Here is a 26875-nt window from a genome sequence, read left to right on the forward strand (position 1 = left end):
TTTTTAGTGACAGATGCTATTTACACTAAGTGCAAATAGCGATGGATTCTATTAACACCAAGTGCAAATATCATATTTTTTTAGTGACAGATGCTATTTACACTAAGTGCAAATAGCGATGGATTCTATTTACACCAAGTGAAAATAGCAGTTTTTTTAACGATATGCTATTTACACTAAGTGCAAATAGCTATAGATTCTATATTTACACTATGTTAAAATAGCAAGATTTTCTGCTATTTATACTACTTATTGCAAATAGTGGCAATTATCTGCACCTCAGTATTGTAGTACATTATAAAACAGTACGCAATAATAACGTACTGAGTGTAAATTATAATTTTAATTCAAATTTATTAAATGGATGCCACCTTATTGGGACAATAAAGCCCTCCCTACACCTACCCTAACCCTACCCAATACTTTATTTTCAACTTTTTGATTATTTCCTTCATTTTTATTGAAAATAAATGCCTTTCTGATGCGATATGAGATTTGAAAATGGAGAAAAAAATGTTTGGCAAAAGGTGGGATCGAACTCGGGTCGATCGCGTCAAAAAGCATGCACCTTATCATCTACACCACTGAAACTGATGTTAAACACGCTTCTTTTTTTTAATGTTGACTAACCCAATCACACGGTAGTGGGCGGAGTTAGTGTAAATAGCCTTTGCCAACAAGATGGGCTATTTGCACTTAGTGTAAATAGACACTCCGTATAAAGGGGCAATGTGCAACTTCATTCATTAGCTTTGGATAAAAGTGTCTGCTAAATGACTAACTGCAAATGTACGTCTTGCACAATAGTCTGCAATATTTCGTTTATAAGCGACTGGTCTTTCACCCCTATAAAAAGTGTAAAAACAATCAAGAAAAAGATATTAAATGTAAATAAAAAGTTAATTGCAAATCTACTTCTATTGTTCCACAGAAAAAGGGAAGGAGAGAGAAGCTGATTTGAAAAGACGCAGATGATTTATTGATTGATAGTGATGTGGGAGCCTCTGGTGGTTAAAAGGAGTAAATGGTCAATTGTGTACCTAAAGGTTTGTGTCCTTTAGTCTTTTTGAATATTCAGAAAGCAAGTGTTAAGTGACATTTGCTTTTGTCTTCTTGTCAAAACAAATAAACAAACAAAAAGAATAAAATCATTTTAATACTGACAAAGTAATATTTACAGTAAACCCTAAGAAAATCCAATAATGCTCAATCTAGATGAAATTAAATAGAATAACAGTATTTCTTTCTTTTTAAAATATTATATTGGTTTAGTTTAAGGTATAAACCACAGCTTAATCTGATCAAAATCAAATGTTTCTATTAGTATACAAAAACAATTAAACCAACCAGTACATCCATGTACTTCTCTGGTAAATTAGTTTTTTACTTTACAACTACAAGTTTTGGTTCTGTACACCATTCATCCACCTATAGTTTTTGAAAAGCATAAAATACTAAAATTTACATAAGATAACTAATAAAAATGACTAAATAAAATGACCATAACCACATAGTTTCATAATCTGACATTATCCTTAACATTTTACATTCAAAACTCTCTATCGTGTTGCTCATCGCGGGAGGCTGTGGTGGTGCATATTGCTTTCTGGTTCAATCAGAAGTTCTTCTGCATGTGGAGGGGATGGGCTTAGTCTCTGAGGGTGGGGTTTGCGTGTCAAACTGCCCATGTGTGGTGGAGTGAGAGTTGGATGAGGGGTTGATGGAGGAGAGGGGACGGGGGTACGGGGGTATCTTCTTCCTGAATGCATATAAGCATCTGGAGAGTGTGCCGAAGGTGGAGCTATGCTGGGATAACAAGGTGGGCTGAGGGGTTCAATAGGATTGATATAATTACAGGAAGACTCATCTGTTCCATCAGGGAAATCCTGGAAATAATAATAACAATAATAAAGCAACAACAATTCAATATATTATTAATAATAATAGTAATAATAATTTCTTACCGTTTCTCTGAGGACATATAATCCATCTGGGTGCCGACGGTTCTGGTAATTTCTAGCAGGCACAATATCAACTACAGTAAAGAGAATGTTCAAGATTTAAAAGGAAGTTATTTAAAAAAAATGCAAAAGTGTACTCAGTCTTAGGGGTTTACATCACCGTTGTTGTTATTATTACTAGAACAAAAACAAACAAAAATGCCAATGGAAATAAAGCTGAAATAAAATAATTTTTAAACATTAGATGAAAAAAAAGATAAATTAAAACCTAAATAAATAAATAATATTTGCCCTGGTAACTATTTGAAACAAACAGGTTTAAACAGTAACATTTAAAAGGTAAAATAAATCAAATGAAAACTAAAAATATAAGCATAAGCTAATTCAAAATATAATATTATAATATTCCCATACACTAATAGTAACAACACTGCAGACAATTTTAACATATTTTACTATTAGTAATATTTTTACTGAGAAAAAATACTCTTTAAAATGAGTAATTCTACAACAGTGAATTGCCGTTACCCTCATGATTGCCGTTGCTCTGCTCTGCTACATTTTGTCTGGTCTGTCTGGCAAGCTCTTGCCTTTTTCTGTAGATTGAACAATTATGAATTTTGGTTAGCAACATACCTGACTGTGATTGAAATATCAAATGCAATATGCATTTGGTGTACTAACGGAAGCCTAAATGTGTAAAAGATGACTTCTTTCCAGTTTAATCGGTTGCTTTGGTCTTTGTTTTCATCTGATCTGTAGAACTTTGACCTCCTAACATTTCAAGCACAAAGACTTTTCTTACAACAACAGTGCGAGCTGCTGAGATTTATTGTGGCTTGCTTTAGACCTATCAAATAGAATGGATTAGGACAATAGAGCTGGTACTTTTTGGAGGGTTTCCAACAGGCGCACACAGTCACCAAGGTGATGAGTAAGAAAATGCCTCCCGTGGAGAGGATGATATAGAGAGAACTCCGTCCTGCAAAATTTAAAGGAGAATACAGGGTGACATAGTACATCATTCCTCTCCAGAAAACAAACAGCGCTCTGAAGGACCAAACTACTCTGTAGACAAGGTCCAAATTAAGGAGACTTCAAATGGAAGATTGATTGCGCAGGTTGCCAGGAATACCAAATGCAAGAATGAATGGGGGCAACTTGGGGGGCAACTTTTTTAAAGGGTAGACTGTGAAGAGGGAATGTAGGACCCTGCAGGGCTGTGTTCTGACAGAAATGTGTGCAAGTGAAGAGGTAGATGGATGAGAGGATCAGCTGAGCTCCAGTGGAGCAAAACACTTGTTCATAAACCTCCTTAATTAGCCCTTTTCATAAATGCCCCAACTACCCAAATGAACATTCTTTCATTTTGTACTCACATTCATGTTGTTCCAAAGCCATATGCTGTTATTTATTTATTTATCTTCAGTTTTTGAAGAATCTGCAGCTCTTTTTCACAGTGACTATGACTGTCAGTCTTCAAAATCACTATAAAAGTGGTCAATGTGACTTCGGAGCAGTGTTATTTTGTATTATTTTTATACTATTATAGTATTTATTTATATGTTTTCATTATCTTGTTTTTATCTTTCAGTTTCCATTTTCATTTTAATTTGTTTTAGCATTTTGTTTATTAGCTTTTGTGCTTTTGTTTCAAATATTTCTGTAAAGATTTAACACATTTTATAAACATTTGTACATTTACATTTTTATTTTTGGTACTTCAGTGTTTGTTGTAAGGCAGCATTTCTAATTTTAGTTTTTTCAAGTTTAGGTTTTTCATGTAATATTTATTCTTTGTTTTATTCCAGCTTTATTTCAGTTACTAAAACCAATTTCTAATTGTTTTAGTTTACAACAACAACAACAACAAAGACTTTGAATAGTGTACAAGTCACACACACAATTTTATTTATTTATTTAGTTTTTCCTTTATGGATTTTGACAGTCATGGTCTATATGAACTATTGTTTACTGGAAAAGAGCTACATAAAATCTTTCTTTATGTTGCGCAGAAATTTCTGAAACAACATAAAGATGATTAAATCATGCTAGAATTTACTTCTATTTTGGGGGGTGAATATCCCTTTAAATGCTGAAAGCCTTGAATAAATGTTTTTGAAGTATAATTTGTATTTAAAATGTAATGTACAATATTCATATTATTTTATACCATCCTACACACAAACTCCTATTTTTATTTGTTTATGTCATTTTTTAAATATACTCTACCAATAAAATAGGTGGAAAAGCTATCAATGGGACAGTACACTCAAAAAAATGAACTTTCACTATTGTTAGTTTTACTACACCCACCCTTGTTCAAAGTACATAAAACATAAAAGTAACTAAATTAACACAAGTTAACTATGTTATTTCTACAGAAATTTAGTACTGTTGGCTTTACTTAGTAAGAGTTTGACTGGCCAACTTAACATTGTAGAGTAAAACGCAAAACCCGATGAATTTGGATCTTTGCGGATACCGTAGCTGCTCACCTGGAGGCGGAGCAACGGGACGGAAGACAGACGAACGCGCGAAGTACAAGGAGGAGGAGAAGAAGATGGTGATTTTGTCAGGTATGAATATTTCATAATTCTTTACCATCCTGTTAAATATCGCCAGGAAAAAGTGTTGCGAGTGTTCACATAGTTATGTTAATTTAAGTTATCGGTGTATTTCGGAGCGTTTGAGTCTTTTAGTCAGTTAGGCGTGTTCCTCAAAGCAAGCATGTGGCAGTGCAAGGACTGCAAAATAACAGTCTCGACCAGATCACAGTTGTTGAAACACTATCGATTAGCGCATGGACGTTATGGTCGCGGTAATCGTTTTCCGTGCACTTACTCCGAGTGTCCCTGTAGATTTAAAGCGTGGAATGCGCTACACAGCCATCTTAATTGTTGACTTCAAAAGCAGATGGCCAGCACTGTTTTGTGAACATGAGGTAAATATGATGGAATAACTATTTATTTATTTCATAATTTTAAGTGGTGAAACAAATAGTAATTAATTTATCGAATTCAATCTAATTGTGCTTTATTCATGTCCATGCAGAGTTAGGCTAAATGCTAAGTGTTCAGATGTCAATGAATGGCACTGAATATATTTTTAAACATGACAACTATCCTTACTATAATCTTGTGTCTTAAATCTGCAGATTGCTGCTGAGTTCAGTCGAATCAGTACCGGCCCACTAAATCCAACTTTTATGTCAAAATTGGATGGTTAAGTTACACAAGCAAGCTGGCCAGCATCTACGTTACCGGAAAAAAGGAGGAGTTGCAGGACGTAAAATTGGCAAACTGATGGCTACCATCGATGAGGTTTGTTTATTTATTAATGATGTTTGTAAATAATTTCCACTTTATTATGGTGATTTATCGTTGTCTATACTTTGTCTCTACTCTTCTACAGAATGATACCATCTCAACTCGGAGAGCCTGTATTCTCAGAGCACTTTCTGTGTATCTTAATGAAGACTATGAAAACCTCATGAAGGAGTATGCAGTAAGTGTTCTCAGGCAGTGAATATTTAAAGTGTATGTATGTATGTGTATATATATATATATATATATATATATATATATATATATATATATATATATATAATATTGTCATGAAATATTAATACGCAAAGTATATTTAACTCGGGTTGTCAAAAGTGCCAACTTCGGTACCATTCAGTACTGAAATAAAAAAAAAAATTGTGATGTGGGAATTTTGACCACTGTTGAGCAGATTCTCAAACAGCGCTGATTGGCCATAGTGTTCACATGCTCGACAGATGACTCTGATTGGCTACAATCATTGCTTCACACTCTTGACCGAGTTCTTACACAGATTACGTTCACACATGGTAGTGACGTATCTCTCAGCAGATTTTTCTAAGCAGATATATTAAGGAACCACATTAAGCAATTATCACTGTTGCCAATTACAGTCACATCTGTTGAGCACATGAAAACTCTGACACATAGTGATTTCCTTTGGGGAAAAAAAGCTGGTTTCTTCACATTTTTTAATTTCAGTCCAGAAGCCTGTACTTTTGACAACCCTAACAAACACCTTAGAGTAGTTTTGTAAGTCATGTGAAACATTAAGGAATGTACAGTAGATACAACATTTTCTAAATTCTCTAAATTTACAACCTGTATTTTTGATGCAATTAAACTGACTGAACAGTGTTACTGTTTTTGTGTTTTGTAGGACACAGACTTTGAAAATTCAGAGAGAGACATGGCCAATACTGTAGTTGGAATCTACATAATCAGACCTGAAGATGCAGAAGCCTGTGACCCACCTTCAGATGTTGGACTGATTGTTGAGGGAGTGAAAGTGCTTCAGAACCTTGGCGACGTCACCAAGGCCTGTGCTCTTCTTTTGGGAGTCATATACGTACAGCTTGAATCTCAGTTATCCTTCAGACCTGAAGTACACTTTTGAGTTTTTCCAAAAAGTGTTGCTGGGACTTGACGGACAGAAACTGTCACAGAAAATACAGGTTCTCAAGAACAAACTTGTTGGTTGAACCAGTACATCATTCTGGACAAATGAAAGAAGTGAAGATGCTTTTTTTTTTATTTTTTTATTTTTTGACATTTAAATTGTTTCTGGTTTTAAAATTATGTGCCAGTTTTAATGTTATCTTTGTTGATGGCGCCACAATTTGAAATGGAGTTCTGCAGCTTTAACTGAAGTTAAAATTGTTTGCAGTTATTTACAAAGATTAGAGGTCAGTTTCAATCTTATCATTACCAATGACAAACGATTTCAGATATCAAAAATTGAGCACTGTAGCATTTGGTGACATGCTGTCTGTCTTGAACAAACTTTCCTTTTATTTTTCTAAGTAAAATGTATTACAATATTTGAAGGCAGTTGCAAAAAGTAAAAGAACAACATTTTGGTCAATAGTAAACATTCTTAGTTTTTTTTTTTTTCTGTCTTTTTGAGACAAACTGTTATCAAGCCATTTGTGGTTGTTTTCTAAAAGAGGCCAGTTTAAATTTATTTATTTTTTTTAATAATGGCTTAAATATTGGATATTTGAAATATCAGAAATTGAGCACTGTAGCATTTTTTGACAGGCTGCCTGTCTTGAAAAAAATCCTTTTTATATTTCTTAGAAATGTTTTTATTGCAATATATGAAGGAAGTTGTAAGAATGTTCAGTATTGACCAAAATGTTGTTTTTACCTTTTTTTTTTTTCTGAAACAAATTGTTATTTAAGCTGTTTGTTGTTGTTTGCAAAAATAGAGGACAGTTTGAATGTTACTTTTACTGTTGATTCTAAAGATCAAAAATATCAGAAATGGAATTTTGCAGTATTTTAGGGCATGCTGCCTAATTTCAACAGACATTCCATGTATTTAATTTTTCTAAGTAAGATCATTACAAATTCTTGAAGCCAGTTGCACTTTAAAAGACCTTGTAAAGAATGTTTACTGTTAAATTATTGATGTTTTAGTGTATTTGTTTCAAAGGACCTGTGAAATTTAAATTGTTTTATGGGTTTTAGCAGTTGTATATTGCAAAACCTTGCAAAGAAAATAAATTAATTTTGTTTCTAAAAATGTGTTTGATTGATTATTTAAGTTTTGCACTTGTAGAGCAAATACTTAAAACTAAATAAAGTGTTAACCTTACATATTGAAAGTTCGTAATTCTAACATAATATTACTAAATAAAATAAACATAACTAAAATGCATTAGTGACACATCTGAAAATTGTGTCAACTTTACCTGAATTTCTTTAGTTCATTCAACTGTATTATTACTTGTAGAAACTACTCAACACACTTGCGTGGAACCACTTGACACTCTTTTTTTATGTAAGTCCAACAAATCATTTTTTTGAGTGTACCCTTTTACAAGGCACTAAAATGTACCATGTAGGTACTAATACGTATACATTTATGGTACTAACATGCACACATATAGGGTTAAATGTATCAAGGCTTTCCTGTAGCTCAAACAATACATGGCGCTAGCAATGCCAAGGTCATGGGTTCGATTCCCAGGGAAAGCAATAACTGATCAAATGTAAATGTGTACACTGAATGCAAGTTTTGTTACTTTGGATAAGCATGTCTTGTCAAATACAAGAATGTAAATGTTATGCATCTTTTGCTTATCTTTGTTTGCGTTCCTATCTATTATGTAACATAGCAAGATTTAATGTAAGATTTCAAATCATTGTTCACGGATGAAGGTGACAGGGGGTCTCAACACCTACTGTAGACAGTGAGTTTGACAGGCAGGCTCTTCATACTGCTGATGGGGTTCTCCACCCTACAGCTGTAGATGTCATCATCTAATATCACAACACGGGAGATGGTCAGGATCTTCTGGTTATGTGACAGGAGCAGACGTGAGTCATTGGTCAAAGATTTCCCTCCCTTCTGCCAGCTATAGGTGGGTTTGGTGCCACTATCGTGAGTGCAGTTGAGTATGAAAAACTCAGTCAGCTCTAGGACGGACGAGGCCACCATGTGAACAAAAGGTCTGGACACTGGAACTGTGATAGACCAGGACAACATGTATAAGGAAAGTTGCTCTTGACTTAAATGGAATGTCTATGTCTTTCTTACCATCCACAGTAAGGTTGACGTATCGCTCCCCAGTGAAGGTATCATCAGTGATGGAGATCTCCACCTCATAGGCGCCCTCATCTGACAGCTGCAGGTGATGCAGGAGCAGGGAGCCGTTCTCGTACAGGAGGATTCGGCCACGGTACTCAGGCCTCAGGTTCCCGATGATGTCCGTACCAATGGACTGGACCACAGTGACAGGTTTGTCCCTCTTCAGCTGCCACTTAATAACAGGCTGGTCGGAGCTGGTGCTGGTGTAAGTCACAGAGAGAAGAGCTGAGCCTCCTAGTGTGCCTCGCACTAGAGGAGACGGACAGCTGATGTTCACCCCACATACACCTAAATACATACAGAAAATACATTCACAAGCAGACACATTAAAGTGGCACTCCAGCAATTGGGGCATGTCGTCACAAAAAGTCAATATGTGTTAAATAACCCTGAACAGTAAGGAAAAAAAAATAATTATAAACCCCAAAGCAAAATTTAGTTACATTTTTCAATTCAGGTTTATTTGTATAGCTTTTCACAATACTGTGCAAATCAGTATTCACTGACTGGAGTAGAACGTGTGACAACGTGCCCCAGTTTACACTACATCCTGCCTAAATACCATTTAAATGTACTCTTAAAAGTGGCTTTGGATAAAAAATGTCTGACAAATGAATAAATATAAATTTCTATATTTTAAAGTAAAATTAAATATTTTGTCTTCACTTTTTATATCCTAACTGAACTGATTAGTTTAGATTTTTTATTTTAAGCCGGTTTTTACAGTATGAACCGCAAATGCACATTGCTTGAACCGTCCAGTAAGACACCTGCTGGTAAACAGCTTTGTGTTTATTGCTCCTGAGTGAGCCAATGTGTCCTTCCTTGCCCGCTTTGCCAAGGCAGTGCGAGTCAGTGTGGCATGGCTCAATCGCTGTGGCAACAATTCTCAGTGTTGAGGTCTTGCCAGGATTAGCTAACAAAGGTCTGGATTGTGGGCTCGCTCTCCTCCAATCAGGGGCAGGGTGCAAGAGACATGCTCTTTTGTGGATGGGGGATGTAGACAGTGGGGCCCAGTGATTCTGCTAATCAAAACTCTCCAAGGAAGACTAGGTTTTAGTTAGGACATGTTCTTGCATTCGTCCCCTTCCTTGACACATCTGTACCTGGTTTTAAGAAAATGTCAAGTCATCAAGCTCATGCCAACTCACTCATGCTGTAGCGATTGTTCTGAACTTGTTGTTCAGACTTTTTGCACAAATCCGGCCTTTAAAATAAATCTAATGCATGGATAGAGATTAAAGACATTTTTTTTTGTTGTTGCCAAAATACAAAAACTGGTCTGTGGTGTGACTTTTTAAATTTTATTTTTATAATATTTTGCAATGTGCATTTTTTTAAAGTTTGTGTCATATAATCATTCCATTTGCCTTCTAGCTTCCTTAACATTGCATTCATATTAAAAAGGCAGTATTTCTAATAAAAAAGCATTTCAAAAGTACAGTTTCATCAAGTGCCCTAATTAATTCACTTGAGTGATCGCTCTATTTGTGATATGTGTCATCCAGCCACCCACAAACAAAACATACACTGAAAAGTGAAACTGACAACGACATACACTTTTCTTCTTCCTCTTCTTTAGAAAGTTTTCCCTCAACATGCACAGTAGAAAAGTCATGATGTTGTCTTACCTGCCAAAGAAAAGATAAAAAGCCACAAGAGAAGAAACGGTGAAGGAACGGCTGTCTCTTTGCATGATGCCTCCCTCTCTGCCTTCATCTTGCGAGCAGCACTGGGTTTCTCTCCCACACAATCAGCATGATTTGTCCACTCAAGGCACGTCGCTGAGAATGCAGAGTGCTTCCTGCCAGACGGGACACTGGCTGCTCTGAACCTCGCTCTCAGGACCCCAGCCCGAACAACAGCCCTATGTGCGAGCTCGTATGTGTGTGTGTGTGTGTGTGTGCTTCGCTCGCTTTATAAGGTTCTCCACAGTGATTATTTTCAGGGGCCCTTTGTGTGTGTACATTTGTGCATGTGTGTGCTTGTCTCTGCAGTAAAGGCACTAGGATGAGTGTGAGATTTGAGGTTTGAGACATGTTTTTGTTCTTATTTCTGTTACATGACAGATCTGAGCAGTCACATATGACACAATATACGCATTAGAGCATATTTGTGTGATATAACACACCCACAGTGGGATCTAGGGGAACCACAGGTGGCTAAAAGGAGGTGCTAGAAGGAGTAATAAAATAAAATAAAAATGACAAAAAAAGTTAAAAGTAAAAATTATTTAAAAAAAATAGAGAAAAAATAAATAATAAGTAAAATAATAACAAATAAATGAAGTAATAAGTAAATTGAACTATCAATAAATCAACCAATCAAAAGATTTAAAAAGCATTTTAAAATAATACAAAAAAAATGTAAGGTGTATAGAAATATGATAATAATGAAAAAATATAATATAAGGAAATATGCTATTATGCCTCAGCCAATATGCCTTGTGAAAATTCATTGGTAGATAATGCAGCATTGACATTTATTTAGTAGAAGCCATTAAGTTAATCAGTCGAAGGGTTCAAGTTCTGGCACTTGAAGGATAAGTTTTTTGAAGCTACTATACAACTGCTCAGGGACAAGTGCTTTTTTCTAAAAAAAAAAAAAAAAAAAAACTCTCTACTTCACCACCCATTACTAAGCCCTCCCACATGAGCACATTGTAAGCCCCATATATCTTTGACCCACCGGGCCATAACAGATGAAAAGAGGACCTACAGGTTGCTAAGGCATCAGTCTTCGGCGAAAAGGCCTTTGTGCACAAGAGCTGGATGCTTTGTTTTAAACAATTCCTATAGCTTCAAATTCATTTATTTTAATAATAAATTTGAACAATAAAATATTATATTATTTTTCAATATTCAATCATTAATAATGTATTAATTAATTTATAATTGTATTATATTTTAACAATGACTATTTTTTAAATATAATTATTTATTTTAGTATGAAGTTTTCAGTTGTAACAAAATGTGCCAGTAATTGTGGTCTATCCATCACATGTCTGTCTAGACGATAATGGCATTGTCCTGCAGCGGTCAGCTGATGCTGTGGTCATCCGACTGGGCGTTTTCTCACACCCCCACGGACAGAAGCAAATATTCATTATGAGTGTAGAAGAATACTTTTTTTTTCTTCTTAAGAAAATATGAATGCAAAACATCTCAATAATACACAAGTAATCCACACGGTCCATCAATTATCTTGTGAAGTGAAAAGCTGCATTTTTGTAAGAAAAAAAAATCCATCAAGTGCATAATACACTACAACATACACTACAAGTCAAGAGCTTTTGAACAGTAAGTTGTTTTTTTTTACTGTTTTTTTAAAGAATTCTCTTCTGCTCACCAAGCTTGCATTTATTAATAATAACAAAAATACAGCAAAAGCAGTAATATTGTGAAATATTTAAAATACTATTTAAAATAACTGCTTTCTATTTGAAAATATTTTAAAATGTTATTTATTCCTGTGATCAAAGCTAAATTTTCAGCATCCTCCAGTCACATGATCCTTCAGATATCGTTCTAATATTTTTAGTTGCTGCTCAAAAAACATTTATTATTATTATGTTGAAAACAGCTGAGTAGATTTTTTTCAGGTTTCTTTGATGAAAAAAACAACAACAACTTTTGACTGGTAGTGTATTTGTTTTGGACTGTTTTCACTTGAATGGTTCTTGATCTGTGCGCATTTCTCTCCTGATTCAGCCGAGGCTACTTTTTCAATGAAGAAAGGCAATATCATGGATTATGGACTCCTATTTTACCTGGAAGCAACTGTTTAAATTAAAGAGGTATTAATAATGGATTTGCTTCTTATAAACATGCAGCTTAGATGCTAATTGATGGACTGGAATGCTGTGGATTACTTGTGGATTATTGTGATGTTTTTATCAGCTGTTTGGACTTTCATTCTGACGGCACCCATTCACTGCAGAGGATTCGTTGGTGAGCAAGTGATGGGATGCTTAAAATCTGTTCTGATGAAGAAACAAACTCATCTACATCTTGGATGGCCAAAGAGTGTGTAAATTTACAGCATATTTTCATTTTTTGGGTGAACTATACCTTTAATGCCAGTTATGAGCAATGGTGATGCTAGTAGCAAACACAACTGATTGTTTAGTACACAGTGAAAACAATTAAATAAAACAACTGATGGCATTTCTGATCATATATGCCAACCCGAGACAGCAAATTAGGAGAGCTAATTTGTATTTGTCCCATATCAGACTTTGAAATGTTACTTTCCCAGAGCAGATAATGTATGCAAAATGGCAAAGAATGTCAGAAAGAAGCAGCTTTTCACAGAACATACAGTCTGTTATCCTCAAGGGTCTCCTCTGTTCTGGCTGATCAAAGCTTTAGCAGGGCTCTGAGACACAAACATACTCACACACAGCTTGGCATTAGCCTTTGTCCTCTGGAGGATAAAAGGCCTCCCGGACTCTCTCATCTTGTGAAGAAATCTGTCAAGTAGAGTCAGTGGGAACATCCGAGGTCAATAGTGCACTGAAAGCATGAACGATCCTCACACACGTCTCCGCTGGAGAATATCCTCTTGAAGCTATATTGCACTGGACTTCGTGAGATGCCAGAACATTTTATGAAGAAAAAAAAAAAAAAGATTTTATTTAATTTGTTAAAAAAAACGTTCACCTGCAAAAAACACAAAAACATTAAAATATAATTTTTCCTCCCATCTGAATTTTATCTCATCACCATGTCCCTTTAGGGGCTTTGTAGGATGCTTCATTGGATAGATGTTTTTTTTCCAGCAATAACTATTAAATATTTAATCTATTTCATGACACAAAACTGAGTACACTACATTTTGTGTGCACAAGACGTGAAATATAGCATACAGGTCAAATTATAACTGACTCTTTAACTATCATTTCCTGTTTAAGAACAATTGTATGCAATCGTAATTATATTGTATTGTATTTAAAATTATATATCATTTGTAAATGTAATTATTTTAGAATTATTTGTATACTGTTCTAATATGTATGACTTATAATTTTATTATATTATTTAGAATTATTAATAAGTTGCTTTTATTCTTATATTTAAATTTTTAATTTTCATTTTATATTTCAGTAGTTTTATTGCTTTTTCATTTTGTGATTTTTTTATACTTCTGTTTAAATTCAATTAATTTTTTTTTTTTTTTTTTTTTTTTATCACTTCATCCCAAATTTCCTGTATATAATTTAGCTGCTACGGCAATTCTAATTTTGATTTAAGTTTTTTTTTTTTAAAGTTTCATTTAAAAACTGAGGCCTGTTAATGTTATTTTAGTTTCATTTAAATTACCAAAAACTATTTTTAAATGCTCATGGGTAAAAAGAACCCCTTTTAAAAAATGCAATTGAAATAAATGTCATAACCTTATGAATCTGTTTGTGAGAGCTAAACTTGTTATAAACAAGCTCTCTCTGCTGGAGGTGTTTGATGTAATGCTAATATAAAATACATAAGAGCCAATTAACCACGAAAACTGAAAACTTCAAGAAGTGTTGAGATTAAGACAGATATTATTCAGATTTGGAGAGTTATTTCAGTATCACTCCACGACTGAAATGCTATGAGATTCTAGCAGCCAGTGCTAATGCTAGCATGTTTCTGTGAGGCAAAACAGAAACTAGCTGTCACAGTTATGCAAATCCACTCTCCTGTTTTGTGTTAAAACACACACACACATTTTCAAGTGTAATTCGATCATTTACAGGCTAAAATTACATCATAATGTGTCTGTGTTGTGCAGGTTAGCTGAGTGTTTTTTGGCGTATGGCAGCTGTCAGGTCGGCAGTACTGCGTTGTCAGCAGCAGTCTGTAGAGGGCAGGAATCATGGGACACACACAGCAGTCTGAGAGAGAAGTCTGTATTATGGGACTGTTTGTTGCCATAGGCAACCTGTAAAAATGCTGGAAGGAGACTGTAAGTCGTGGAGCCAGTGACAGACTTCATTCTGGGAGGTTACATTGGAGCCCCTAAAGCTGAGGCCTGCATGCGGAGGAGGGAACGTGGGCGACTGACTTCCAGTTCCAACACTCATTTCTCACGGGAAAGAAGAGTTAAGCCACACAAAAAAAAATGACAATTATGGCAGGTCTTTGTTGCTGTGTGGAGGACATCTTGTCCAGTTTTCCTCCTGCCTGTCCAAGTTTAGAAATGTTAAAAGTCTGTACGAAAATGGATCGAAAGCCACTAGATTTGAGGAAATCGTAAAGTTAGGCCACAAAACATCAAATATAATCAGTCACTGTGAAATATTAACACCTTCAAAGCAGGATTTATGAAGTCACTGGAGAATGTGATTCAGTGTGTAATAAATGTTCACGTTATGTCAGCTTGAAAAACAAGATTAACTGAGTGCCGTATGTCTTTAATTATAGGAACTGCAGTACACAGTCTAATTAAGTGCCACTCTTAATGTTATGGCTGAGTGATTAATATTGTCATATGAGGAAACAGATTCATTTTTTATGTTCTCAAACATCTTGTTCTTAAAGGGATAGTTAACCTAAAGATGCTAATTTTGTCATTTACTCGCCCTTGTGTCATTTCAAACCTGTATGAGTTGGGTCTGTGGAACACAAAAGCAGATGTTTTTCAACTTACAATCAACGTATACTGGCGATTTCAAGCTCTAAATAGGACACAAAAGCAACATAAAAGTATTACAAAAATGGTACAACTCATACACTATATTTCAAGTCTTGAAATCATTTGATAGTTTTGTGTGATGACTAGTATGGAATTTAAGTGATTGGTTTACAAAACAGGTACTGTATGAACGATTCTTTACAGCACAGACAGATCTGGTTCTCACCGACTGAAAATGATAATGAATTAATGAACAATGAATGAGTAAATAATCAATCAGTGGATAATTAATTTGGCCCTTTTCTCACAAACAGCTACTGTACAACATCAGAATACTTAAATATAGCGCACAAGTCATATGATGGCTTTGGTTTTGAAATGGACAAAATTGGGTATTCAATGATTCTGATTCACTCTGGCACTGCAGATTCAGTGTTGGGGAGTAACTAGTTACATGTAACAGAATTATGTAATTGAATGTAATTGTAATTAGTTACAGTTACTGAGACAGTTACTTGTGAAAATGTTAACTGGGGGTTACTTCTGAATATTTTGACACACATACACAGATTAAATTGATTACTTTCTCCAATTGCATATGAGACACCAAGGTTTCAGGAGTTTAGGACACAGAATAGGACACATGTTTATTCGATAATTGTTTTATGTCCTATTTAGGTTTTTTTTCCAAGGCATTGTAAGATGTGGTATTCCAGTGGTATAGCTGAGCAAAGATTTGATTTCAAAAACAGTATCATAGCTATTAAACTATATCTTATTATTTTAAATCTGTATTTAACCTCAGAATGACCTCAAATGAGGTGCTAGAGTTTGATTTTGTGGTGGCTGTGTTCTAAAATTAAATTATTACAATATTTATTTGAGATTTCTTTCATTATGGCTCTGGCACATGCACATTTATCAGAAAAAAACTACACACTGGAACAGATTCGAAAACAGTTAATGCTATTATAGGCCTAAATGCTGTTTTGACATGCAATATTGAGTATAGCGTAGGACATGTGGCAATTTGACCTTGATAGATGACTGTCCAGGTCTCATTAGCACAGCCTTCCAGCTGTGAGCCCTCCAGTGAGAAGCTCCAGCAGGACTAATGAGACTGATGTGTAGGTTAATACTTCAATTTCTGCTGCATATATATATTACTGCCTGTTTGTTATTGGACTCTTTATATAAGGACTTCAAAAGACTAATGATCAGCCCCTGACTGCACAAAATCATTTTCAATGCAGGCAACACACATTTCTGAGTTTTTATTCATTTTTCAACTGATACAGAGCTTGATGCTGATGTCAACATGCAAGGTGATCTTGACTATCACTCGTTAAGCTTTGACAACTCAATTTCTAATGATACGCACTACCTTAAAAGACTTAGTATCAATCATTTTACAAATTAAACAGAATGAAAAAAATTATAGTTAATCTTGCCATGCCATATGCTGCTTTGGAAGCTCTGATTTCATTTTCAACATTACAGGTAGCAAACCAAACAAATCAGTCAACACAATTATAAACAACTGATAACATTCTATGATAAACAAATTTCACATCTTATTGTGATAGTGGCTACATGGTCAAATCAAGGCAATCGTTAACATACTACCACAAGAAAGGAATATCAAGCAACAAAAATGAGAAAACTCAATCATGATGGATTGTTTTAAGTCTACTTGACTGTCTGACTGAAGAAGCCTGTGTTAAATTCTACACTCTCCGTTCTCCGATTTATACAAATATCAGATATACAGTATACAGATGCATTTTGTGGGATGCAAAAGCATGCTGGAGCAGATATTCACCTGGACTGGATAAGAAGCAGAAAATAGAGAAAGAGTTCACACATCAGATGACATATCCAGCCTAATTTTACTACTTTTTTTTGGACACAAAAAAAATCCCTGGAGAAAGCGTCCCATAAAGCTGTCCACCTTGAGAAGGGTCTTCACTGCTCTGGTCCAGATGTGGCGTCTGTCTCTACTCCGTCTGTTCCCCCTGCTTGCAAAATATGTTTTTTTTTTTTAGATTTACTGCAATTCGGTTTGGAAACAAACAGCTGTCTAGTCAACTACTAAGTGACAAGGCAATGATGTAACATCACCCACTGTAAAAAAAAAGATTTTCTTACTTGCTATTTTTGTTTTGTTTTCCATTACAAATATCAAAAAATTCATGAAAACTATATCTGTCAATGGGGTATTAAAAATTAACTCAATTCTAAGGACTATTTAAAACTATAAAAACTTTTTTTATTACTTGAAATAAAAGAAACATTAACTGAAATATAAAAAGTTAATTTTCTTTGAAGTACTAAAATAACTAAATAAACAAAATCCAAAAACAGTAAGATAAAAAACTAAACACACACACACATATATAAACACAAAAATGTACTACAACTTTAAATAAATTAAAATAAAAACAGAAAATATAACAATACAATCTAATTTAAAATATTATCAATCCTCAAAAACTATAATAGTATATCAATGACACTAAAATTACATTGTTTAAGGCATAATCTCATTTAATTTTGATATATTTTTCCATAAAATAAGACGTAATATCTTAAGTCCTTGATTTAAGAATGTTTATATGTTTGTACTGGAAAAAGACAAATAGTATTTTGCAGTGCCTGATAGCTATATTTGCATTCTTCACAAAATATACTGTATGTGACAGAGCATTACTTATTGATCGTTTTTACCAGAGTTGATCATAGACAGTTTTTTATTTTTGTCCGAGTAAAATGGAGCACAGCCTCGTTTCAGCGAAACCCAGATGCAGATGCACCTGAGGATAAAAATAACACTTCCATACATAAAATGCTTAGCAACCGAGAACTGGGTTGATGTTGCTTGGCAAAGGCCTAAATTCGGCACAGAGGTGGGGTTGAGTGGAGCGGTACAGCTCAAGGAGAGATATTTGGGCCTGGGCTGGAGCGTGGAAGGACACCTTCATTCTCATTGCTTGCCCCACTTTCCACATCAAATGACCAGATCTGCTCGGTTCGTTCTCAAAGGACGACAACGATAAAGGTAGTTCAAATGGAAGCTTTGGTGTGAGTACATTAACGTTATGGTCTTTCCGTCAGCGTTGGCCTATTTGTTGCTTCAAAGTAGAATCTCCGGGGATCAACCGCTCAAGAACCATTTGCATACTGAGTTGGGGGAAACAGTTTATCCAGCATCTCTATAGAAAACGAGGCAATTTTGTGCAGAACAAAACACATCACCCGAAAGAAAATTGAAAGGGGTGATAAATCTGCGAGAGGCTCTAATATTGAGTCCTGGAATTGTGGAGGCTTTGAGAGATCTGGCTCAACAAACTGAGATATTAGAGACTATAGAGCGACTCTGAGGACTCCATTGGCTGTCTATAAATTGGTGAAAGGCCTTTTAATATGACTGCAATCTTTTAAGAATGATAGATGTGCTCATTAATAATTACTTCATTAAGAAATAATTATCCAAAGTGCTCACAGAGTAATTAAAATGCACCCTTGAGCATGTCTTATTATGTTTACTCAGTATAAAGACATGACTCATTAAACATAATTGATGGATTTTAAATTTTATTTAATTTTAGATTTAATGGAGTTCTTTTGTGGCTCACCTACTATAACAGGCACAATATTTCCTGCTTTTTTTATTCAAAATCTTTGTTACACAGTACAGAAAGATAGTGAATCAACACGCTCTTGAACTCTCATTAAAGTTCAAAGCTCTGGTTGTTTACTTCAGATCTCGAAGCCAAATTCTGTGAGGATTTGTGAGGGTTTTTGAATGTCTTGCCAAACCGAATTGGATCAAAATAGCTGCTATCCTCTGCACCATGTGGGTTGGGTGTTGAGTCTAGCTCTTGACTATAACTGTTGGGGACAGAGACTAACCTGAGTCCCCTTGGCTGCCGTTGAGGGCCTCACCACTGCTGCTCACCTCCTCATTGGGCTTTTCACCGGGTTTCATCTTCTTCCGGGTCATATGACCACGAAAGCCGGCCTGGATTTTGGCGGCCGCCTTATTGGCCTCTGGGTCATCCAATGGGATGTCCATGATGTCCTCTTCCTCTTGTGGCTGGTTGCATTCCTCCTGAATGATGAATTATAAGTGTTAAATTTAGCAAAACATACTGGGTGTACTTCATATTGATTTCACTCTTGCTTAGAGTGATTCAGACTATCCTCTACGATCTTATATACCACCATTGTGGGTTTAGCATCTCCTGCCCATTTAAGGCCCCTTGCAATGAGTCATTATCTATCAGCTCCACAGAAACTGAGTCTTTCCAACTGAATCCTCTTCTTCTCCATTACACTCTTACAAATAAAGGGGTTTTCGCAGCAAGAACCATTTTGGGTTCCCAAAAGAACCCTTCATTGAACAGTTCCAAAGAGAACCAATTTTTCTTAGTGTGAAGAACATCTAAAGAACCTTTTTCCACAATAAAGGAACTTTTGTGAAATGGAGAGGTTCCATGTATGCTAAAAGTTCTTCAAAATTACCATAAGGAATGTTTATTTTTAAGAGTGTAAGAAACCTATTACCTGAACCTATGAAAATAAAATGAACTGAAACATAAATGCAATGATTTCAAATACATAACCACCCAGATGATAAAAAGACCAACTCTGACCATCTTCCTGCGCTCTGTGAAGCATGTCAGCACACATCATGAAGCAGTGTGTGTGGTGGGATGTGATGCTATTTGTCTCATTAAGTCTTCCTTATGCTGTGAAACCACATGCTTTCTCCCACCACAACAACTTAGCATATGTAAAATGGCTCAGCAGAGGCTGGTTGGCAGTCTTTAAACTGCTTGTGTGAGGGTGATGAGCAGAAGTCCATTGTAAAACCCTAGTAGGAGCATGTCCACCCACTTTTGAACTAAGAATCAGCCTCCTTTTCATATTAACCAAGCATTTTGCCAACATATTTCATATGTGGCCACAGGCAGAGGCGTTCCACAATCCCCCTATAAATAAGCATCTGTTCATTTTACTGCCACCTCTGAGGCTTAGTGCATGCTTACCCATGTATCACCTCTAATGAAACTGCGCAGTCACAAGCCTTTCCCATGTCTATACCAGTCCATTTAAAATAAATGATACATTTGCCCAATCATTTTGCATATGCATAACAAACAAACAGCAAGCAGAAATGATTGGGGTACCAGCAAAAGGACCCTTTTAGCCCATAAGCTCACATATTTGTTCATATTTTAAAACGAGACCTGACATTTGTTAACACCAATTTATGCACAATAATTAGATTCATTTTATATACATTTTCTCTATATATATTAGCACTTTACACGCTTTTTCAGACCCTTACCCAAAAAGTTTTGTGGCAATTGGCCACAAATGGCTGCTGAAAGCTGACTTTTTAAATATGCAAATGTGCTCATATACCCAGCTAATATAGCCACGCCCTAAATTCTTCATTGGCTTTAGGCGGCCACGTTCAATAGAAAGTTATTAATCAACATATTGTTTAATAAATAAATAAAGAAAGAATATATATATATATATATATATATAGCGCCACCAAGAGTCCACCTTATTTATTTATTAATTTTCATTCACTGAGACGGTACGCATTTTAAAAATAATAATAATAATAAAAAATAAAATCTCTCTCTCTCTATATATATATATACATACACACAATTTACAGTTTGTAGATTGTATATTTTAATAATCCAGTTAATACTAATAATACTATTAATATTAATATAGACAAATATTTGGGGGTCCTTTGAACTCCTAATAGCTTAAGCATAAACTGTAAAAAGCTTACTCATTTGCATAAGAATAAAGAGTCACCGGTTAAAAAAGTGTGAAATGATGGTGAGCACAAAATATGGATGTGAAGACATAAACCCATAAATAGTTCCCAAATGTACTGGACATAGAATTTACCGCCGACATAAAGTTTCGAAATACAATTTATACAAGTCTAGCTTTTCTCTGTCCTAAATAAGTAGCATAAAGAAAAAAATTAAAGTATGTTTTAACTTATTATCAAACCGATACAATTTAGTTAAATATATTTATTAATTCTATACATTCAATAAAAAAATAAATAAAAATAAAAAACAGTTAAAGTGGTCTATACTTACGATATGACAATCCATGACGCGCAATTACAGACGTTTATAAACGTGATCTCGACTTGTGCAAGCGCAACAGAGCATAAACCTCCTCACAGGGCAAAATACCTTGGACGAATACGCCTCTCCTCCAACTATCCTTATAATTCAGTCTTAGGGTGGGAGGACAGAGAGAGAGAGCGCGAGGGAGCGAAAGAGAGAGAGAGAGAGAGAGAGAGAGAGAGAGAGAAAGCGCGCCAATCCCGAACATCATCACTCTGACACTGTCACTCAGCTCTTTGTATTTTGTTCAATGCTGACGTTTACACCGCCATTATTCTCATTTTTCTGACACCTGTTACCAACAGGACCAGAGATACTTGATTTTCAGTGGAGAGAATGATTGAAAAGAGACATACCATGGTTCAAACCAATTATATAACATAACTTTAAATGTTCACAGTCCAAAATATTCCTGAGGGCTATCATCATAAGCTACGAAAATACTAGAAGCAGCTCCCCACATCTCAGGCAGTCCCACACAGTCCGTGCCTCCTCCACCCTTTGGCAATATATTGTGGAGTAAGACAAACAGACAGTAAATCCATTGCCCTTTATTTCTCTGGAACACTGCTGCATCTCCTGCCTCCTACCCTACCAAGATTAAAGAGAGAAGATGCAGCTTGGTGCTGTAATGTATCAGTTCTCTTTTCTTGGCATCTGCTGGAGGTGTAAGGCTGGGAGCTAATGAAGTCGGTTCACAGAGCACCGAAGTGTTAAAACACTTGAGTTTCCAAGAAGAAGATGAGGTGACTTTACAGTCATGCCAGAGATTGATGATAGCCATGAATATTGTTCCTGAAAATAGCACTTACATGATTCCCTTGCTCCTCCTACAGCGTATAAAGTCATTGGACAAGTGTTGATATAGGTCAGGTTAGATGACCTACATTGGAGCGAGAAGAAGAGAGCTTTGCTTTAGTGTGTGTCTCTAATTAACCCCTACAGAACTCGAAACACTCCACTTTGGACGAGGATTGAAAAGCGAAGCAGCTAATAGGGTACATATTCTGTTTCTTTGGAAATATCACAAACTCCAAAATCTAGATCAGTTTCTCCCTCAGATAAATGGTCGGTAAAATGTTTCCATGGAAACACCACTATATCGGTCTCATTCGAACCCCTTTAAAGAACCATATGGATATTCTTCTGACCGCTTGGTTTAAAAGATATAAACCTTTCTGAATATCTCTTTATGAAATGTTGCAATCATTTGTTTGGGTCTACGCGTAGTGTTTAGATGATACAGGATGTATGTGAGTTTGAGCTTTTTTGACCCTCTCGCAGTCTTGCACTCACCAGCTGGACTATTTCAGGACATCTTCAATCACTGCTCTCCAGAGAGACACAGAGCCATTCTGTTGATCTGACAAGTCCTTGAAGATTTTATTTTTACTTACTAACTTGGGACAATAAAATGAATAGTCTGTAGATAGGCTGCTGGATTATGGCAAAAATCATAATCACGATTCTTTTGCTCAATATTGACATTAGTTATTTAACATGATTACTCATAGATTTTTGGAAACATCTTGAATTTATTGAACTTTACTTTTTTTGAGTGGCTTTCCTTGAACTTCAATTATAATACATGAGAAACAAAATATATGTACAAAAAAAAATGTCAATTTACACATTTAAATATTATAAAAATAAAAATCATAATTTTATTAAAATTAATATGATCAATGTTGTTGTAGTGCACTTCCACAATGTAATGAAAACAACTAAATATGTAAAGCACACTAAACAGTGTGAAAGCACACTGCTGTAAAGGAAAGTGGTGTGCTGGATTACAAAACAAGAGCATCATAGCAAAATAGAATGAGACTTAGTAATTGTTGGTTCAATGCATATTTTTTGATAAACAAGGGAAGCGAAAATAAAAAAAATAAAAAATTTATCATTTGCATGGCCCTAGAATGCGGCTTCTATTTTTAAAAAATATATTAAATTTATATTTCATAACCCATATTTATTTAAAATACCATATTTTTGTTTACCAAATGAAAAGGTGGTGAAAAAAAGAAAAGAAAGCAAAAAAATATCCCTTACCTTTTGCTCTATGCTGTCAGGATTTTCCTGGTTCTCACTTTCAAGTGTTGATTCCTGGCTTTTATCTCTTTGCTCCTCCAACTGATCCTCTTGATCTCCTTCATTCTCAGTGTTTTCAGTCTGTTCTTGTGACTCTGTAGGATGTTCTTCACTGACAACCTCTATTTCTCCTTCTAAAGGCCTGGGATCAGCGTCTTCATCTTCAGAAGGCAAAATATCTTCTTTTGGTTCAGTATCATGGGTTAAATCTTTCTCATCTTCAGTTTTTGCCATATTTTGCTGAGGCATGTTCGAAATGTCCAAATCCATCTCTTCAGCATCACTGTCAAGATCACTCCCTTCATTTACATTCTCTGTGTTTAGATCTTTCTCAGAAGCATCCAGTACATCTGTATTTAAAATCTCATTGCTTATCATGTCCTCTGTAACTTCAGTCTCATTGTCGTTAACTAGCTTTGGGGTTTCCTCCTTCATTGCATCCATAATTTTAGAGGTGTTCTGTTCATCAGTGGTGTTCTCAGCTTCATGGTCTCCTGTATGAGTAAAACAGTGATGGTGCACTTCATCTAGAACATCTATGACTTCGCTTTTACTGTCATATGTCTCATCACTGTAGTCAATATATGTGTCTTTCATTTCCAATGATCTACCATTGATATCAGATGTGGAATCAGCTGCATCTTCTACAAAGTCATTGGTGCTGCTATAGTCATGATTGGTCTCTTCCTGGTTTCCATTGTCTGGTAAGTCATCCTTTTCTTCAGTATGTTCCTCTGATTCCTGCTCTACTTCAACTGTGTTTTCAGTAGTACTTTCTGTTGATTCCTCCACATAAATCTGCTCAATGCTTTTCTCTTCTGGATCAATGTCTTCTAATAAACTATCAGCTATTTCTAAAACTCCCTGTTCAGCATCTTCAGTATGGCCATCATCATCATCATCATCATCAGACATTTCATTTGCTTGCATGCCTACATCCTGCTCAATATGTGAAGGGGTTTCAACAAAAGATTCATCTTGTGTTTCAAACTCTCCTTCATTCAGTTTTGGGCTTCCAAAGTCTCTGTTGTTCTCAGAAGGTTCAGATGGGTGGTTTATCTCTTCAGCACATACATCCACATTTGCGAGACCACCAAAGGCAGGCAAAGGTGTAGGCTCAAGTTCTGATCTGCAGACATCAATATCTACAGCTTCTTTTGCAACCTCAACGTCCTTCAGTACCTCTGATGCTTGCTCTGGAATCCCGCTGGGGTCTTTTAGCTCTTGAGCACATATATCAACATCTGCCGTTCCCACATAGGAAATATCTGAATCAGGTCCATGTTCCGTCTCACCGTATTCCTCATCGAGCTTCTTATCTAACTCATATGTTTGCTTTCCTTCAGTGTCTTCTGAATTATTAGTGTTGAGGTCTTTTAATGGGGAGCTTAGGGTTTCATTGTCTCCAAAAGTTTCCGAACGGCCAGCGTTGTTTCTGAAAATTGACATGTAAGAAGGCAAGGATAATTTTATATATGCAACAGTGATTGATAATATAAGTAATAAAAGCACAAACAACAACAACAGGAGTAATAAATGAATCCTAATGTACAACCCAGATGCATATCTGTGCTCTGACACTACAATCAATCTTCTGAAAGCCGCCCTCTGCTTGATCAAATGATCGAAGCCCTGCCTCAGAGACAGAGAGCAAACCACCAAGGTTCATCCTGCTATAAAACTTCTGCGCTGCAAGAACGTACAACCAGAATCAAGGAAATCATACCAAAACTATAGGCAATCCTATGAATCATTTTTAGTTTTATTGTCTAAAATTCCACACTGCTTCACATCAGTCTTGGCTGTTTCTCTCATCTGGAAAACTGTTAGGGGGAGTGAAAGAGTAAAATCACACTTCCTCATTCACACACCTTGTATTTATTTTCGGTGAAATGTAGTTTCCTTGTATTCCTGTGCCCTGTTTTGAGAAGAACAAACACCATGTTAGAAGCAGCTAGTATAATCTTAAGGTTCAAAGAGTGATGTCTCATTTTTAATCAGTTTTTTTAAATACCTTAAATGAGTGATTATTGTAGAACCTGTCTTCCAACTTTGCACCCCACTCGGCTGGGTCTAGGCCACTTTCTGAAACAAAACATGCATTCGTTTGTACATTCATTATTTTCAAGCATGCATCGACAATATAATTGATCTAATAATACTAGCCCTTGCAAACAAAATCAATTTTGCCTTGGCTTTGACAAAGGCATACTGTATAAGCATATAATGACTAACTCATATATGATGTCATCAAAAAAATATTAAACATCAGGATCAAAGGCATCTCAGCATCTCAGTTACCTTCTCTGGCTTTAAGAAGTTTCGTGAAGTAGAGAGCAGCAAAGGAGGGGATGTCTTCAGGCTGGTCTCTCAAAACCTCTTTAGCAAGACCCTCCAATAAATTCCCGAAGCCTCTAGGGATCCGCAGGTTTGTGTTGGAGAAGGGAACAGACATCTTATATTCCAGCTCTCAGGTCTGAGTTTAATTAGGGAAAAGATGTGTTCATTAAACGTTAATGGTGTTGTAGACTAATGTTTTCCACATAATTAGAAAACTAATTAAATACAATGATTTTCTCATTAAGATGTTTAGCTTTACTGCATGATATAAACATACAGTGACATTGACAATACATATGTTGTGCTAAAAATCATCTAAATGAAAGACAAACGGGCTTTTTTCCTCTGTAAAATGAAAGACGTATTGGAACACTTGTGCTATCAAGCCCATATATTTTCTTGCCTTGTTATCGGTAGTCAATATATATTTAATAATTTAGCCAGGTGTTCTGGTGTGATGTTTCTTACCGTTCAAAACGAGTCGAATGTTGTCAACCGTTGCTATGCAACCGACACGTGGTTCCAACTACCGATAGCGGAGAGGGTCAAAACGTTACGGACTGTCATGTTCAAAAGGCAAAACATTAGTAGGATACACCAGAATTTTGTGTAACGTTATATTTATTTACACCTGAAAAATAAAATGGTAGGTAGTATTTTTGCAAGTAACTTTTTCCCACTGTATCTGGTCTCTCAGGAGGGTAATTTCATATTGGCGCACACGATCCGTATCAAGTAAATAATTAAAGCGGTCTGTTTATTTAATTTTATTGCCAAATATAATTTTGGTAGCAGCCTTTTTATATAGATTATATAAGTTATATATATATATATATATATATATGTAGAGAGAGAGAGAGAGAGAAAGTCTATTCTGTAGCATTAATGTATATACAAGTTTAATTTCATATTTTTTATAATTTAGAGGGGTCTGAACTGGTGTTTGAGGTGGTTTTTTTTACTATTAGAAAAAGAAAACCACACAATTGTGAAATTGGACATTAGACACATACTATAAATTACTTAAACCATTTTTTTTAGTCATATAGACCT

The 26875-nt window shown here is 35.5% G+C and overlaps 3 protein-coding genes across 9 annotated transcripts; 1 reads left to right on the forward strand and 2 right to left on the reverse strand.

The window, feature by feature from the left end:
• Positions 1–959: 959 nt before the first annotated feature.
• Positions 960–10488, reverse strand: LOC306851369 (hepatic and glial cell adhesion molecule-like). Its single transcript, XM_079387549.1, has 7 exons — positions 10235–10488; positions 8553–8891; positions 8198–8479; positions 2850–2943; positions 2490–2557; positions 1965–2035; positions 960–1886 (listed from the first exon to the last, which is right to left on the reverse strand). The coding sequence occupies exons 1-7, from the start codon at positions 10320–10322 to the stop codon at positions 1572–1574; spliced, it is 1257 nt and encodes a 418-aa protein (XP_079243675.1). The 5' UTR covers positions 10323–10488; the 3' UTR covers positions 960–1571.
• LOC306851370 (uncharacterized protein) lies at positions 4488–7530 on the forward strand. The gene is made up of 4 exons (XM_079387550.1): positions 4488–4540; positions 5119–5284; positions 5376–5468; positions 6168–7530. The coding sequence occupies exons 2-4, from the start codon at positions 5183–5185 to the stop codon at positions 6402–6404; spliced, it is 432 nt and encodes a 143-aa protein (XP_079243676.1). The 5' UTR covers positions 4488–4540; positions 5119–5182; the 3' UTR covers positions 6405–7530.
• A 5989-nt stretch (positions 10489–16477) lies between the features above and the next one.
• LOC306851096 (neurogranin-like) lies at positions 16478–26329 on the reverse strand. 7 transcript variants are annotated; one of them, XM_079387161.1, is made up of 8 exons: positions 26291–26329; positions 25784–25958; positions 25497–25567; positions 25354–25400; positions 23444–24917; positions 19131–19329; positions 17170–17236; positions 16478–17045 (listed from the first exon to the last, which is right to left on the reverse strand). In XM_079387161.1, the coding sequence occupies exons 2-7, from the start codon at positions 25935–25937 to the stop codon at positions 17184–17186; spliced, it is 1998 nt and encodes a 665-aa protein (XP_079243287.1). In that variant the 5' UTR covers positions 25938–25958; positions 26291–26329; the 3' UTR covers positions 16478–17045; positions 17170–17183. The 7 variants fall into 7 exon arrangements, with proteins under 7 accessions (XP_079243287.1, XP_079243289.1, XP_079243290.1 ...); XM_079387163.1 differs by having other exon boundaries at positions 17170–17233; positions 26291–26309; XM_079387164.1 differs by having other exon boundaries at positions 16478–17236; positions 19177–19329.
• Between the last annotated feature and the right edge of the window lie 546 nt (positions 26330–26875).

This window comes from Barbus barbus (assembly GCF_936440315.1).
Source record: "Barbus barbus genome assembly, chromosome: 31".
Lineage (NCBI taxonomy): Eukaryota > Metazoa > Chordata > Actinopteri > Cypriniformes > Cyprinidae > Barbus > Barbus barbus.

Coding starts and splice junctions, on each gene's coding strand:
- LOC306851370 (XM_079387550.1), top strand. CDS start 5,183: ATGGTTAAGTTACACAAGCAAGCTGGCCAGCATCTACGTTACCGGAAA. Junction 5,285..5,375: donor TGATGGCTACCATCGATGAG/GTTTGTTTATTT, acceptor ACTCTTCTACAG/AATGATACCATCTCAACTCG. Junction 5,469..6,167: donor ACCTCATGAAGGAGTATGCA/GTAAGTGTTCTC, acceptor TGTGTTTTGTAG/GACACAGACTTTGAAAATTC.
- LOC306851369 (XM_079387549.1), bottom strand. CDS start 10,322: ATGAAGGCAGAGAGGGAGGCATCATGCAAAGAGACAGCCGTTCCTTCA. Junction 8,480..8,552: donor CGTCAACCTTACTGTGGATG/GTAAGAAAGACA, acceptor GGTCTATCACAG/TTCCAGTGTCCAGACCTTTT. Junction 2,944..8,197: donor TGTCAAACTCACTGTCTACA/GTAGGTGTTGAG, acceptor TAAATTTTGCAG/GACGGAGTTCTCTCTATATC.
- LOC306851096 (XM_079387161.1), bottom strand. CDS start 25,937: ATGTCTGTTCCCTTCTCCAACACAAACCTGCGGATCCCTAGAGGCTTC. Junction 24,918..25,353: donor TCACCGAAAATAAATACAAG/GTGTGTGAATGA, acceptor GTCAATTTTCAG/AAACAACGCTGGCCGTTCGG. Junction 19,330..23,443: donor CTGACAGCATAGAGCAAAAG/GTAAGGGATATT, acceptor TTCATCATTCAG/GAGGAATGCAACCAGCCACA.